Source organism: Pristiophorus japonicus, chromosome 10, assembly GCF_044704955.1.
Source record: "Pristiophorus japonicus isolate sPriJap1 chromosome 10, sPriJap1.hap1, whole genome shotgun sequence".
NCBI classification, from domain to species: Eukaryota; Metazoa; Chordata; class Chondrichthyes; family Pristiophoridae; genus Pristiophorus; species Pristiophorus japonicus.
In genome coordinates this window covers 195,442,111-195,455,106 of record NC_091986.1, presented here as the reverse complement: position 1 = coordinate 195,455,106, position 12,996 = coordinate 195,442,111, and the positions used below count along the sequence as shown (strand labels likewise).

General features: G+C 45.9%; 1 protein-coding gene across 2 annotated transcripts in view; it reads left to right on the top strand.

The window, feature by feature from the left end:
* gabrb3 (gamma-aminobutyric acid type A receptor subunit beta3) overlaps positions 1 to 12,996 on the top strand; it is a 362,713-nt gene that overhangs the window by 280,718 nt on the left and 68,999 nt on the right. For both annotated transcript variants that reach the window (XM_070892456.1, XM_070892455.1), the window contains exon 5: positions 8,754 to 8,836. In XM_070892456.1, coding sequence (XP_070748557.1) covers positions 8,754 to 8,836 — 83 coding nt within the window. The remainder of the gene's footprint in view (positions 1 to 8,753; positions 8,837 to 12,996) is intronic.

Below are 12,996 nucleotides of genomic sequence, written 5' to 3'. Positions count from 1 at the left end.
TTACAACATGCTGTGGTGCAGAGGGACCTGGGGGTCCTTGTGCATGAATCCCAAAAAGTTAGTTTGCAGATGCATTAGATAATCAGGAAGATGAATGGAATGTTGGCCTTCATTGGGAGAGGGATGGAGTACAAAAGCAGGGAGGTCCTGCTGCAACTGTATAGGGTATTGGTGAGGCCACACCTGGAGTACTGCGTGCAGTTTTGGTCACCTTACTTAAGGAAGGACATACTAGCTTTGGAGGGGGTACAGAGACGATTCACTAGGCTGATTCCGGAGATGAGGGGGTTACCTTATGATGAGAGATTGAGTAGACTGGGTCTTTACTCGTTGGAGTTCAGAAGGATGAGGGGTGATCTTATAGAAACATTTAAAATAATGAAAGGGATAGACAAGATAGAGGCAGAGAGGTTGTTTCCACTGGTCGGGGAGACTAGAACTAGGGGGCACAGCCTCAAAATACGGGGGAGCCAATTTAAAACCGAGTTGAGAAGGAATTTCTTCTCCCAGAGGGTTGTGAATCTGTGGAATTCTCTGCCCAAGGAAGCAGTTGAGGCGAGCTCATTGAATGTATTCAAATCAGAGATAGATAGATTTTTAACCAATAAGGGAATTAAGGGTTATGGGGAGCGGGCGGGTAAGTGGATCTGAGTGCACGGCCAGATCAGCCATGATCTTGTTGAATGGCGGAGCAGGCTCGAGGGGCTAGATGGCCTACTCCTGTTCCTAATTCTTATGTTCTTATGGTTACCAGAACTAAGTCTGAGTTTAAAAGCTCACTCACTACTGAACCAACCAGATATTTAAGAAGTAACCTTATAACCAGAGCCTTTTCTGACCCCCTTTGAATAATCTTTTGCAATGGTAGTAATTGCTTTTTATGCCATTGCTGTATTTCCAATTATAGAGGTTTTGCCAAATCACTAAAGATACTCCAACTTGTGGATTTGCCTGTAGCGCACTTGTTGCTGTAAAAAGTCCAGCATTAGTGTCCTCCAAAGGGATGTCAATTTGTGCCAAACTTAGGGAAAAAGAACAACTCTTTACTCTTGAGTGTCTACGAATGCGTTCTGATGGCTGCATCTGTGAGCTTCCAAAACCCAAAAGGTGGCCTAGAAGGCCCGAGGCAAACCTGATATTGGGACAGCTGGTTAGGCTGCATATGGGCCACGTTTCCCTGAACGCAGCTGGACCCAGCTGCTTTTTCCCTCCCCCAGTCCAGGGACACTGAGGCTAATTGTTGCAGCCCAGGTGCAGAACAGACAATCTGACGGATTGTAAAGCAGGCAGCCGATTTGCCATCGCCCGTTTTGTGTTGCCGGCTGAGTCCAATTTCACCGCCGGCATCTTCTGATCTGCACAGCCCCAATGCTGCACCGGACGGTGCCTTTACTCTCAAGGCCGTCGTGAGAATTGGATAATAACATGACAAGGCAGGTCAATGATGCATTGTAAGCACCAGAGAATAGACACTGAATTGTGTTCTTCTTTATACTTCGTTATTTTAATTTTAAAACACGCAAACTAATGATGTCATGCTCCTTCATCAGACTAAAGATAGTTAGTGAGAGTGGCTGAATACTGTGTAAAGATGCACTCTCCACAGTCTGCCTTTTAAGTCGACTTCATCGCTGCTGTTCATCTTTTATGCATGTTGTAGCTTTAATCCATGTTCGTGTATTTTTGACACAAATGTGTTTTGCTTTAATTATTTACCAATCAGAATAGTATATGAGCGACTGCTGTTTTTGTCCTGTCACTCAAAGCACGAGTGATGTCATTTGTAGATTGCTTCAGTTAGTTTTCCGTGGCTCGCTAGTGAAATTGGAAATCCCTGTATCTTTATTGATGCAATATTGAAGAAAGGAAATAAATCTAATGTCTGCAGCAGGGATTGATTGTAAAGCTCTTTTGCCCTTGTGCAGAATAAAAGTAAATTTATGAAATATTTAAGTGCCGACCGTATAGATTATTTCCTTAATGCATTCTTCATTTCATAGCTTGCAGCTTCTGCTCAATCTAGCCTTTTCAACATGCATTTGTAAATGTCCTTCTACATGCAGCGCAGGAAAGCCCCAGGTTGTGTGAGCTGATCTCAGGATGAGCGACACTGAGGCATCAGAAATTATCCTCAGTCTTGTGGCCCAGGGAAAGGTGAACATTGGCAAGGGTCCTTGCTTTTGACTTGTTAACCAATAGACCCCGGCTGGAAGAGTATGGGGATCACTTTAAGCTAACTCGCCAGGTGAGAATCCCACGGGATCTGGTGGTGCCCCCCAGCGTTCCGCGCCCCCATCCCGTCAGTTGCCTAATGGACGGATGAGGTTAAAATTTCCCGCTGTTTGCGCGCAGACATCAAGGGGGGAATTCTAACATAAAGAATCGGGTGGGTTGGGACGTGGGTGGTAGTTAAAATGTGAAAAATCTGAATCCCGATGTGACTCCGCCTCCAACCCGCCCACTTCCGGTTTCAATAGTGGCAGATAGCCAATCCGTTGCCAGGAGACGGACCATCTATCTAAATATTATAATGAGTCTGGAAGCCTCTGCTTTAACATCCATTTTGTATTTAACTTTAGCTGGTCGGATTTTGCACAGTGGTTACGTTACTGGACTGGTAATCCAGAGGCCTAGACTAATGACCTGGAGACCCACGGCAGCTGGGGAATTTAAGTTCAGTTAATTAAATAAAACTGGAATTTACAAAAAGCTGGTATCAGTAATGGTGACCATGCAACTACCGGGTTGTCATAAAAACCTATCTGGTTCACATATCCTTTAGGCAAGGAAATCTGCCGCCCTTACCTGGTCTGGCCTACATGGGACTTCAGACTCATAGCAATGTGGTTGACTCTTAACTGCCCTCTGAAATAGCCTCGCAAGCCACTCAGTCGTACTAAAGCACTACAAAGAAGTATCACCACACGGTTCAAGAAGGTGGCTCACTACCACCACCTCATGGCCTTGCCAACGACACTCACGTCCCATGAATGAATAAATTAAACAAAAACACCTCATAAAACCCGCCAACTAATGCACTGCGAGGACTGATGCATCCAGGAGGTAAGTGGCTTTACACTTATCTTCTGGATGCAGAGTCTCTGCCTAACCCAACCCTGCGATTGGAGAACCCCCAATGAGACCTCTGATCACCCTCCCCAGGACTCAAACCACAACCCATACCAGTCCCCGTTCCTCAGAATACCCCTCCTTCCCTCCCTACCCCACTGCTGTGGCCGCTCCCCAGACCCCAATCTTCAGACCCCGCCCTCCATTCCTCCCCCCGACGATCTGCAGATGCTCCTCCACCCCATCGATCTGCAGACACCACCCCCCGCCGCTCCTCCATCCCCCCGATCTGATCCCTCCCTCCCTCCTCTGTGCGGCCTAGTGCCCAGAGCCAACCGGCCTCTCAATCTGGCTGGCTGCAGGTCGGAAACAGGCTTTCCCATCCAAATCAGGCCCTGCCGTTAAATTAGCCAGGGCCTGCGGGAAACCCATTCTCCCGGTTTTGTCGATCCCCTCGGTGCTCCTCACCCCCAGCCCGCCTTCTCCCATTAAAATTCAGCCCAGAGTGGGGGTAGAATCCGGTTCTGCCGTGATGGCCACCATAGTTGAATAGCCTGTCACCGTGCACCGTCCAACTCATGTGTGGAAAAAATGGCAACCTGTCTCAGGTACGGGAGAACTGTTAGCTAATGTAACGCTACCAAAGCATAAGTCGCCATCTTCAGGATGCAAGTGGTAAGACAGAACCATAAATTCATCAAAGCTTTTAATGGGAAGTGGATGGAAGTTCATGGGGGAATATTTTTTATTCAAAGTACTCTCTACTGTGTCGATGTAAAAACTATATGGTTATCAAATATTTATTACCATTGCAAAGCAAAACTTCAATCTTCCTGCCCCAAAAATAGTCCTCCTCTGTAATGACCATGACTGCTTCCCCAGAGGTCCTTCCAGTGATGTCACTGATGGGTTGGAGTCAGCTGATTAGCTCCAATCATTTTAAGAGGACGTTGTAACTTCAGACTGACCTGGGACCCAAATCAGGGAGTAAACGCAGCAGGTCTGTAGGATTCCCACCAATTGCATGTTTTCCTAATTGCACTAAAAGGAAAACATGCAATTGAGTGGGAATCAAGTTACTGCTTTGAAATTTCACCCATTAGTGCCGAACCGTTCATTGTCGACCAAGTGACACTAGTTGTAAAATGCCAGGATGTGGGCCAGCCTAGCTTGGAAAGCTCACTGTCTCTACATTGCAAATATGCATTGTAGGCTCAAGAATTTCATAGGATAGTCTTGAAATGAGACGAGAACAACAATTTAACCGGAATTTTACTGGCACTTCTGCGCGAGTGAAATTCTCAGATAAGGCCCCGATTTTAACTCGTGGATTCCCCGCTCAGGCCTGAGTTAAAATTATAGTCGGGTCTCAGTGATGTCATCGGGCCACAACATGCATATGTAAAGAAGGACCCTGTTGGCTCCGTGCATGTGCCCTTGCTGCCTGCTTGGGAGAGCAGGTTGAAATTGGAGATGTTGCAATCATGGCAGCTTTCGGACGGGTAAGAGCTAGGGCGATTTTAACTGCCCGCCTGCCAGGTTTTTGCTGAGCGAGTCGGGTTAAAATCACTCCCTTCATTTCAGCTGCCAGCTGTTGACACCGGCCACTCTTGGGGGGAGGTGGGGGGGGGAAATAAATATTTCCACTGATGTTTATTATTTTTCCTTCCCAATCTTTTGGCCATCGCTCCCCCATATGCTTCTCCAGCCAGGAATGCAAGGGCAATGGAAGCTCCAGATTTCTCCATGTTTATCATTCACTCTGCCTCCTGATCATTAAAGGAGAGGGGGGTGGGTGTGAGGCACACACAACCCCAAGTACAATTTGGATTCTGTCTGTTTTTCTTACCCATGAGATCAATGCTCCCCCGCCCCCTCCCCCCGCTTCTACCTGAGAGACGGAACAATAACACCCATGAAAGTCTGCCTGCCTATCAACTCCAAGCCACAGTCTTTCAGCCCTATCTGTCGCCTTCAAGTACAATAATTGGCAGCAAGAAGTCACAACACACAAGCACAATTTAGCAAATCAGACCACATTACAAACAGCAAGCTCAAGTGGCTTATACGTATCATCTGAGCCACACGATTCTATTACTGGCTTTAACTGCCTTCCTTGCAACTATTAATTATTCTTGCTAGCATTTGTCAAGGATGCCAAACACAGAGCTCCAGTACATTAGGCCCTCAAAGACTTTAGGAAGTTGTGATAAATGTTTCATGAGCTTATTTCCACACACGCCATTATTTTACATGTCCCATTCGCTGTATACAACCTCAAGTGCCAGAAATTGCAATGTTCCTCAGAAACAAACATATCCCTCCCATCTCTGAATCCAAGCTTGCTTTCTATTAGAGGAATGTGCTGGCAGCTGCTGTCCTGCAAAGCAATCGTGTGCCTCAAGTAGTCCAATTCTTCAACATTTTACTTTTCCTGCAGCAGAGGTCACAGAATCAATAATTGTGGACGCTGGGTGTATATTAGCTCGGTTTTTAATTGGGAAATTGTTGGTCCACGCGGTTTCCATGTACCTGTTTTTTGCAGGGAAGGGCATGTCAGTGAGTATGGACTACAAGCATTGCATTGCGAGCAACTGATGTCAGTTTATCATTAGTAGCAAACTATTGGTCCTGACAACCCTCACATTTCTTGTGAGGCCCATCAATCGATGGCATGAACCTTCTTAGTTGGGTATCTGCCGTATCCTCTGAGAAGTACAATTTGAAGGATTGTATACAACTTTTGCACACACTGGCGGGGGCGGGGCGGGGGATGGGGGTGGGGGGGTGGGTGCGTAATGTTGACTTTGTGCGATAGTGTGAAACAGGCGATAGCGAATCAGCAGCCCATTTTACATCTTTCCCGACTTTGATTTCCTTTGCAGCCTTACCTCAAAGGTTCAGCTGGCAGTGCTGGAACAACTAACCGTTGTTGGGTGTCTTGGCCGAGCTGCTCCTCTGCTGTCAGGGCGGTTTCTCGCTGGGATCAGCAGCCAAAGATGCAGTGCTCTAACCCTGTTCGCCAAAGAACCGTGCACCCATTGTTTCTTTCCTTTCGACTAATGAGGGTGCCGTCGACTGCAGCAAAATGGAAACATGGTAACCTAGAAGTTGTGTTGCGCCTGAATCATAGAAATTTACAGCACGGAAGGAGGCCATTTCCGCCCATCGTGTCCGCACCGGCCGACAAAGAGCTATCCAGCCTAATCTCACTTTCCAGCTCTTGGTCCGTAGCCCTGTAGGTCACAGCACTTCAAGTGCACATCCAAGCACTTTTTAAATGTGGTGAGGATTTCTGCCTCTACCACCCTTTCAGGTAGTGAGTTCCAGACCCCCACCACCCTCTGGGTGAAGAAATTTCCCCTCAAATCCCCTCTAACCCTCTTACCAATTACTTTAAATCTATGCCCCCTGATTGTTGACTCCTCTGCTGAGGGAAATAGGTCCTTCTTATCCACTCTATCTAGGCCCCTCATAATGTTATACACCTCAATAAGGTTTCCCCTCAGCCTCCTCTGTTCCAGAGAAAACAAACCCAGCCTATCCAATCTTTCCTCATAGCTTAAAAAAAAACTGAGGTCGGCGACAGGACCACGGCTAATTGGTCCACCGGTTATTTGTTGATGACTGGCGAGCGGCAGCGGGGAATGCTAAAGTGTTGGACTATCTAGCAAAGGTAACTAATATGCAGAGCAAAATATAATTAAATGCAAGAGGAGATTTTTAGCAGGGACTTAAACTTTCATCTCCCTTTAAGAAGGCCAAGTCCTAGGACTCCCATTTATCGGCACACTGTGGATGGAGCCTCTTCCCTAAGTAGGAAGATTCAACGTGGGACCTGATTTACCCAATTTAAATGAGGCCTGCGCACGCCGATAACAAGGCCTCGTTTGTCGGCTCCTTACTTGCTCGCGGAAAATCGGCTTGAGGCAAGTTGGGCATGCAACGTCATGGCTGGATTTTCCAACCGGTGATCACCACAACCAATGTCGTGCCCCAGAACCGGAGCCTCGGAATCCTGAGACTTAACTGCGTTCAATTTTTCTGCTGAGAATAATTCTGGATCCCACTATTAGGTGGAACAAAGAGCTGCTGTTTAAACATGGTTTGTCCTTTGTAGATGAAAGACATAGCTGTGTTTGCTCTAACTGGGGGAATTTTAAACAAAGGAAACATACTTCAGAAGGCTCATTTTCCCTGGATTATTCACTGCCTTGTATATATTACTGTTAAACATGAGTTTTGTTGCTCTTAATGGGATCTTATGCTGGAAACGTGTTCATCCAATAGCCACAACTGACAATAAAATCACAAGGAGGGTTCGTGAAAGTAATGAAAATGCCGTTGAGTATATTTAAGAAGTGCACTTCTCCTGTGCTTGACTAAACAATATACTTTTCGATGTAAGGGTCTATCTATCATCATCTGGGTTGAATACAGACTGGCTCGGCTGATGCTCCAGATAGACCTTATGTTTATCCAACTTGATGAATCATTTGGAGTTCATCGTGACTCAGGGTCTTTAAATGTTTCACCACGCTGGTAGGCATCAGAGTCTGGCACCTCTCAAATCTCCTGTTTCGTTTGTAAAATGAAAACCCATTGGGTCATGATGCCTGTTGGAAACCAATGTAGGAACGCATGTCTAAAATTCCTTTCGCTGCCATTTTAATAGAGATTTAATGTGATTAAAATAAATGGATTAACACCTGTGCTAAAAGAGTAGTGAGGGATTTTAAACATCAGTAATTGCCCACCTCAAGGCTGATCACTTCAGGACTGTTCATGTTAAAGGTTATAGGGTTTCTTTTCAAAATTGAGAAAGTGGAGTAAAGGACCCAGACTCACGATGCAACAAGACGACATGAGAAATCAGTAGCAGTTCTTAGGTAATTCTAAACATGGCTGGTTAAAGCCTGTAGGAGTTAAGGAAGACTGAGAGAGGTAAGGAGCTGCAGAGAGTTTTGAGGTCCTAGGAACAGGAGATAGAGCAGATGATAATGCAGTGAGTCCCATATACTAACTCTCACCCATCACCCCTGTGCTCACTGACCTACATTGGCTCTCGGTTGAGCAACACCTCAATTTTAAAATTCTCGTCCTTGTTTTCAAATCCCTCCATGGCCTTGCCCCTCCCTATCTCTGTAATCTCCTCCAGCGCCCCCCGAGATGTAATTCTGTAATTCTGGCCTTTTTGTGCATCCCCGATTTTAATCGCTCCACCATTGGTGGCCGTGCTTTCAGTTGCGAATGTCCTATGCTCTGGAACTCCTTCCCTAAACCTCTGCTTCTCTCTACCTCTCGCTCCTCCTTTAAGACGCTCCTTAAAGCCTATCTCTTTGCCCAAGCTTTGGGCCATCTGCTCTAATATCACCTTGTGCGGCTCGGTGTCAAGACTTTGTTTGATAACGCTCCTGTGAAGCGCCTTGGGATCTTTTACTACGCTGAAGGTGCTACATAAATGCAAGTTGTTGTTGTCGTCCCGATTTCAATAAAGTGAGAATGCAGGGAAGCGGAAGAGCATGTAATGTGGCATATTGGGAATTCGGGGAGGGAAGCTCAGGGGAGCAAATGGCCAGAATTCAGAGGAGTTAATGCCCTGCCTTGTTAACAGATGCGCGCACAGTGATTAGGAATAAAAAGCAGCTACCATGGTGACCTTTTCTTTCTTTGCTTTGATGCAGAATCACAACAACAGCTGCATGTATGATGGATCTGCGGAGGTACCCACTGGATGAACAAAACTGCACGCTGGAAATAGAAAGCTGTGAGTACTCTCAGGAGAAGCAGGCCCTGCAGCAAAAAATTCTCAACCACTAGCGTTAGTTTTATGAACTCTATCCCCTTACCCCTTGCCCAACCCGCGGGGGAAAAAATCTTGTTACAAGTCACAGTGTGATTTAACATTTTTTTTCTTTCGCGAGATAGAGACGAACTTGGTTTCTTTAAAAAAAATATATTTTTCTTTTTTAAATGTCTTGGCGTGTGCGCGCGTCGCCACATGGGAAAATTGCAGCTGGGAGTCAGAAAGCATTAAACGCTTCATCATTTCAGTTTGATTAGGCAGAGTTCCGATGTTTATCTACAACACGGGCCGAATAATGCTCAGATTTTAATCAGATTCAGCCTGAATGAAGCAAACAGTGGGATGCAATTTGCTCTCCGTGTGCTTTAATGCGCTTGACTTCACGTGCTGCTGGGCCCCCTGGGTTCGAGCAGAGACCTACTTCATTATCAGGAGTTCAAGCCCAATACAAGCAGTTTGAACAGATATTTAGTCCATTGTTTCAACCCAGGCCATTGCAAGTGTTTCGTTCAAGTGCGTGCACGGCCGACAGAGGAATCTTCAATTGGAGAGCCGGGGGCGGGGGGGGGGAAAGGTGCCTCAGGAAACTTGTAATTATTTAAAGAGATAATGGCACTGAATTTGCTGGGAAAGTAACAGCTAGTTTAATGCACACAGCGTTATTAGTGTGTAACTAAGCCCAGCAATTTGTGGCGAGGGAGCAATATGCCTTAAATTGCGAATTGGCTCAAATTGCTGGATGACTTGCGCCGATCCACTGTGGCCTTCCTGGAAATAGGAGCTCACCATCAACCTCCCCGTGGGTGCCAAGAAATTACTGCCTTTACATTGCTAAAAGGAATTAAACATGCCGCAAAAAGTGAGGGCTGGTACTTAATGACGTAAGGACCCATTTAATAACGAGGTTCTTGCTATTGAGGGAGTGCAGCGAAGGTTCACCAGACTGATTCCAGGGATGGCTGGACTGACATATGAGGAGAGACTGGATCAACTGGGCCTTTATACACGGGAGTTTAGAAGGATGAGAGGGGATCTCATAGAAACATATAAGATTCTGACTCGACTGGACAGGCTAGATGTGGGAAGAATGTCCCAATGTTGGGGAAGTCCAGAACCAGGGGACACAGTCTTAGGATAAGGGGCAGGCCGTTTAGGACTGAGATGAGGAGAAACTGGTTCACTCAGAGAGTTGTTAACTTGTGGAATTCCCTGCCGCAGAGAGTTGTTGATGCCAGCTCATTGGATATATTCAAGAGGGAGTTAGATATGGCCCTTACGGCTAAAGGGATCAAGGGGTATGGAGAGAAAGCAGGAAAGGGGTACTGGAGGAATGATCAGCCATGATCTTATTGAATGGTGGTGCAGGCTCGAAGGGCCGAATGGCCTACTCCTGCTCCTATTTTCTATGTTTATCTGGAAGGAGGAGAGCATGCCAGGAGATCTCAGGGACGCCGTAATCGTGACCATCTTCAAAAAAGGGGACAAGTCCAACTGCGGTAACTACAAAGGAATCTCTCTGCTGTCGGCCACTGGGAAAGTCATTGCAAGAATCCTCCTCAACCGTCTTCTCCCTGTGGCTGAAGAGCTCCTCCCAGAGTCGCATTGCAGATACCATCCACTGAGGGGTACAATGGACATGATCTTCACCACGAGACAACTACAAGAGAATTGCAAGGAACAGCACCAACCCTTGTACATGGCCACCTTCGACCTCACAAAGGCCTTTGACACTGTCAACCGTGAGAGATTATGGAGCGTCCTCCTCCCTTTCGGCTGCCCTCAAAAGTTTGTCACCATCCTCCGTCTGCTCCACGATGACATGCAAGCCGTGATCCTGACCAACGGATCCACCACAGACTCAATCCATGTCCGGATTGGGGTCAAGCAGGGCTGCATCATCGCACCAAAGCTCTTCTCGATCTTCCTTGCTGCAATGATCCACCTCACCCTTAGCAAGCTCCCCGCTGGAGTGGAGCTAAATTATAGAACTGATGGGAATCTGTTCAACCTCCACTGCTCCAGGCCAGATCCAAAGTCTTCCCATCCTCTGTCATTGAACTACAGTAGGCAAATGACGCTTGCGTCTGCACACTCGGAGGCCGAACTCCAAGCCATCGTCAACACCTTCACCGAGGCGTATGAGAGCATGGGCCTTACGCTAAACATCCAGAAGACAAAGGTCCTCTACCAATGTGACCCCGCCACACTGCCCCCCGATAATGATCCACGAAGAGGCCTTGGACAACGTGGACCATTTTTCATACCTCAGACATTGACAACGAGGTCCAACACTGCCTTCAGTGCACCAGTGCAGCCTTCGGTCACCTGAGGAAGAGAGTGTTTGAAGACCAGGACCTCAAATCCGGCACCAAGCTTATGGTCTGCAGGGCAGTAGTGATACCCACCCTCCTATATGGCAAAAGAGATGTGGATTATATACAGCAGACACCTCAAAATGCTGGAGAAGTACCACCAGCGCTGCCTCTGCAAGATCCTACAAATCTATTGGCAGGATAGATGCATCAACGTCAGTGTTCTCAGTCAGGCCAACATCCTCAGCATCGAAGCATTGACCACGCTTGATCAGCTCCATTGGGCAGGCCATATCGTCTGCATACCCCACATGAGACTCCCAAAGCAAGCTCTTCATTATAGAGGCGCAGCAATTAAAAATAAACTCATTTTCATTGGTTCGAAACTAGCTTCAAGGGCCAGTTTGAAAACCAATGAAAAGCTTAGATTGCGATGATTGACAAGTCAAATGTGATGTGGAAATTGGTGTGGAATCCAAGTCAGTAATGGCTCACAAACACCTGACATAATAAATTCATCCTAGAGCACTTGAAGGATCCAATTGTATTTTTACAATCTATAAAATTAGCTGTGACATTACTGGGAAGGTTGAGATTTGCCTAGGTTTTACTGGCTGGTGTACGTTATAGAGTGCCTAAAAGAATAATCTTTATATGTGACATTTATTAATATTTTACCATGACAAAAATGCGCGAAGAAAAAATAGGAAAGCACAAATTAATTTAAAGCTGAGAAAATTCATTCAGTCTCCAAAACGATAAATTAAAAAACTAAAAGTAACATAATACAGCAAGAAGTCAGCACACGTATTATATTTGATTTGTTGGTGTCAAATCTGGTATATCCATGCGTTGCCCCAGAGGCATTGGGATGCTAGTTCACATATGTGTATTTCCCTGTCTTCTCCAAAGATGTGAGTACCGAATGTTGACTAAATCCTCATGGAATGTGCCAAGGTGAGAAAGGAAGTTGCTCAGAGGGATGAAGAGAAAATCATAGGGTGAATCAGCCTGGACTGCTCTAATGTCAACAGTTGACAGAGGGCATTATGGCACAGGCCCATGGGCCTACCAGGGGAGGTTGAGTTTTGCCTAGGCTTTACTGGCTGGTGTGCATTATAGAGTGCTTAAAAGAATAATCGGATTGGTGGGTGACAGGAGGGAATGTAACAGAAGGAGAAGAAAGTGCTGAAGAATAGGACAGGGGAAAATATTTCCCTATTGGATTTATTACTTACTATCTTGTATTTATGGCCCCTAGTTTTGGATTCTTCCACAAGTGGAAACATTCTCTCCACATCTACTCTGTCCATCCCATTGAAAATTTTAAGACCTCTCTCAGGTTACTTCTAAGCCTTCACTTTTCTAAAGAAAAAAAGCCCAACCTGTTCAATCTTTCCTGATCGCTGTAATCTCTCAGCTCTGATACCATCCTTGTAATTCTTTTTTGCTCTTTCTCCAGTCCTTCTATGTCCTGTTAGAAGGTTATTTAGACTTCTGTTCAGCTACAAAGGCATAAAATGATTGTAAATTCTATTCCATTACAGCAGAAGTATCATTCCCCTCTGAGGCACAGCAATCACCTTCTATCAGATGAAATGGTGCAGGGGGCTGAACACCTTTGGGAACTGGGTTTAAACCCATCCCAGATTGTTGATTTGGCAGTTTTTTCTCTCGGTTGCAAGGATGATCACTTTGGATAGCGTATATCCAATCATTTTTAGCCATATAAAGCATGACACAAATTGGCATTAAATGGATATCTTCTCTGAGAGCCCTTAAAAATGGTTGGTGCGTTATTGGAAAATT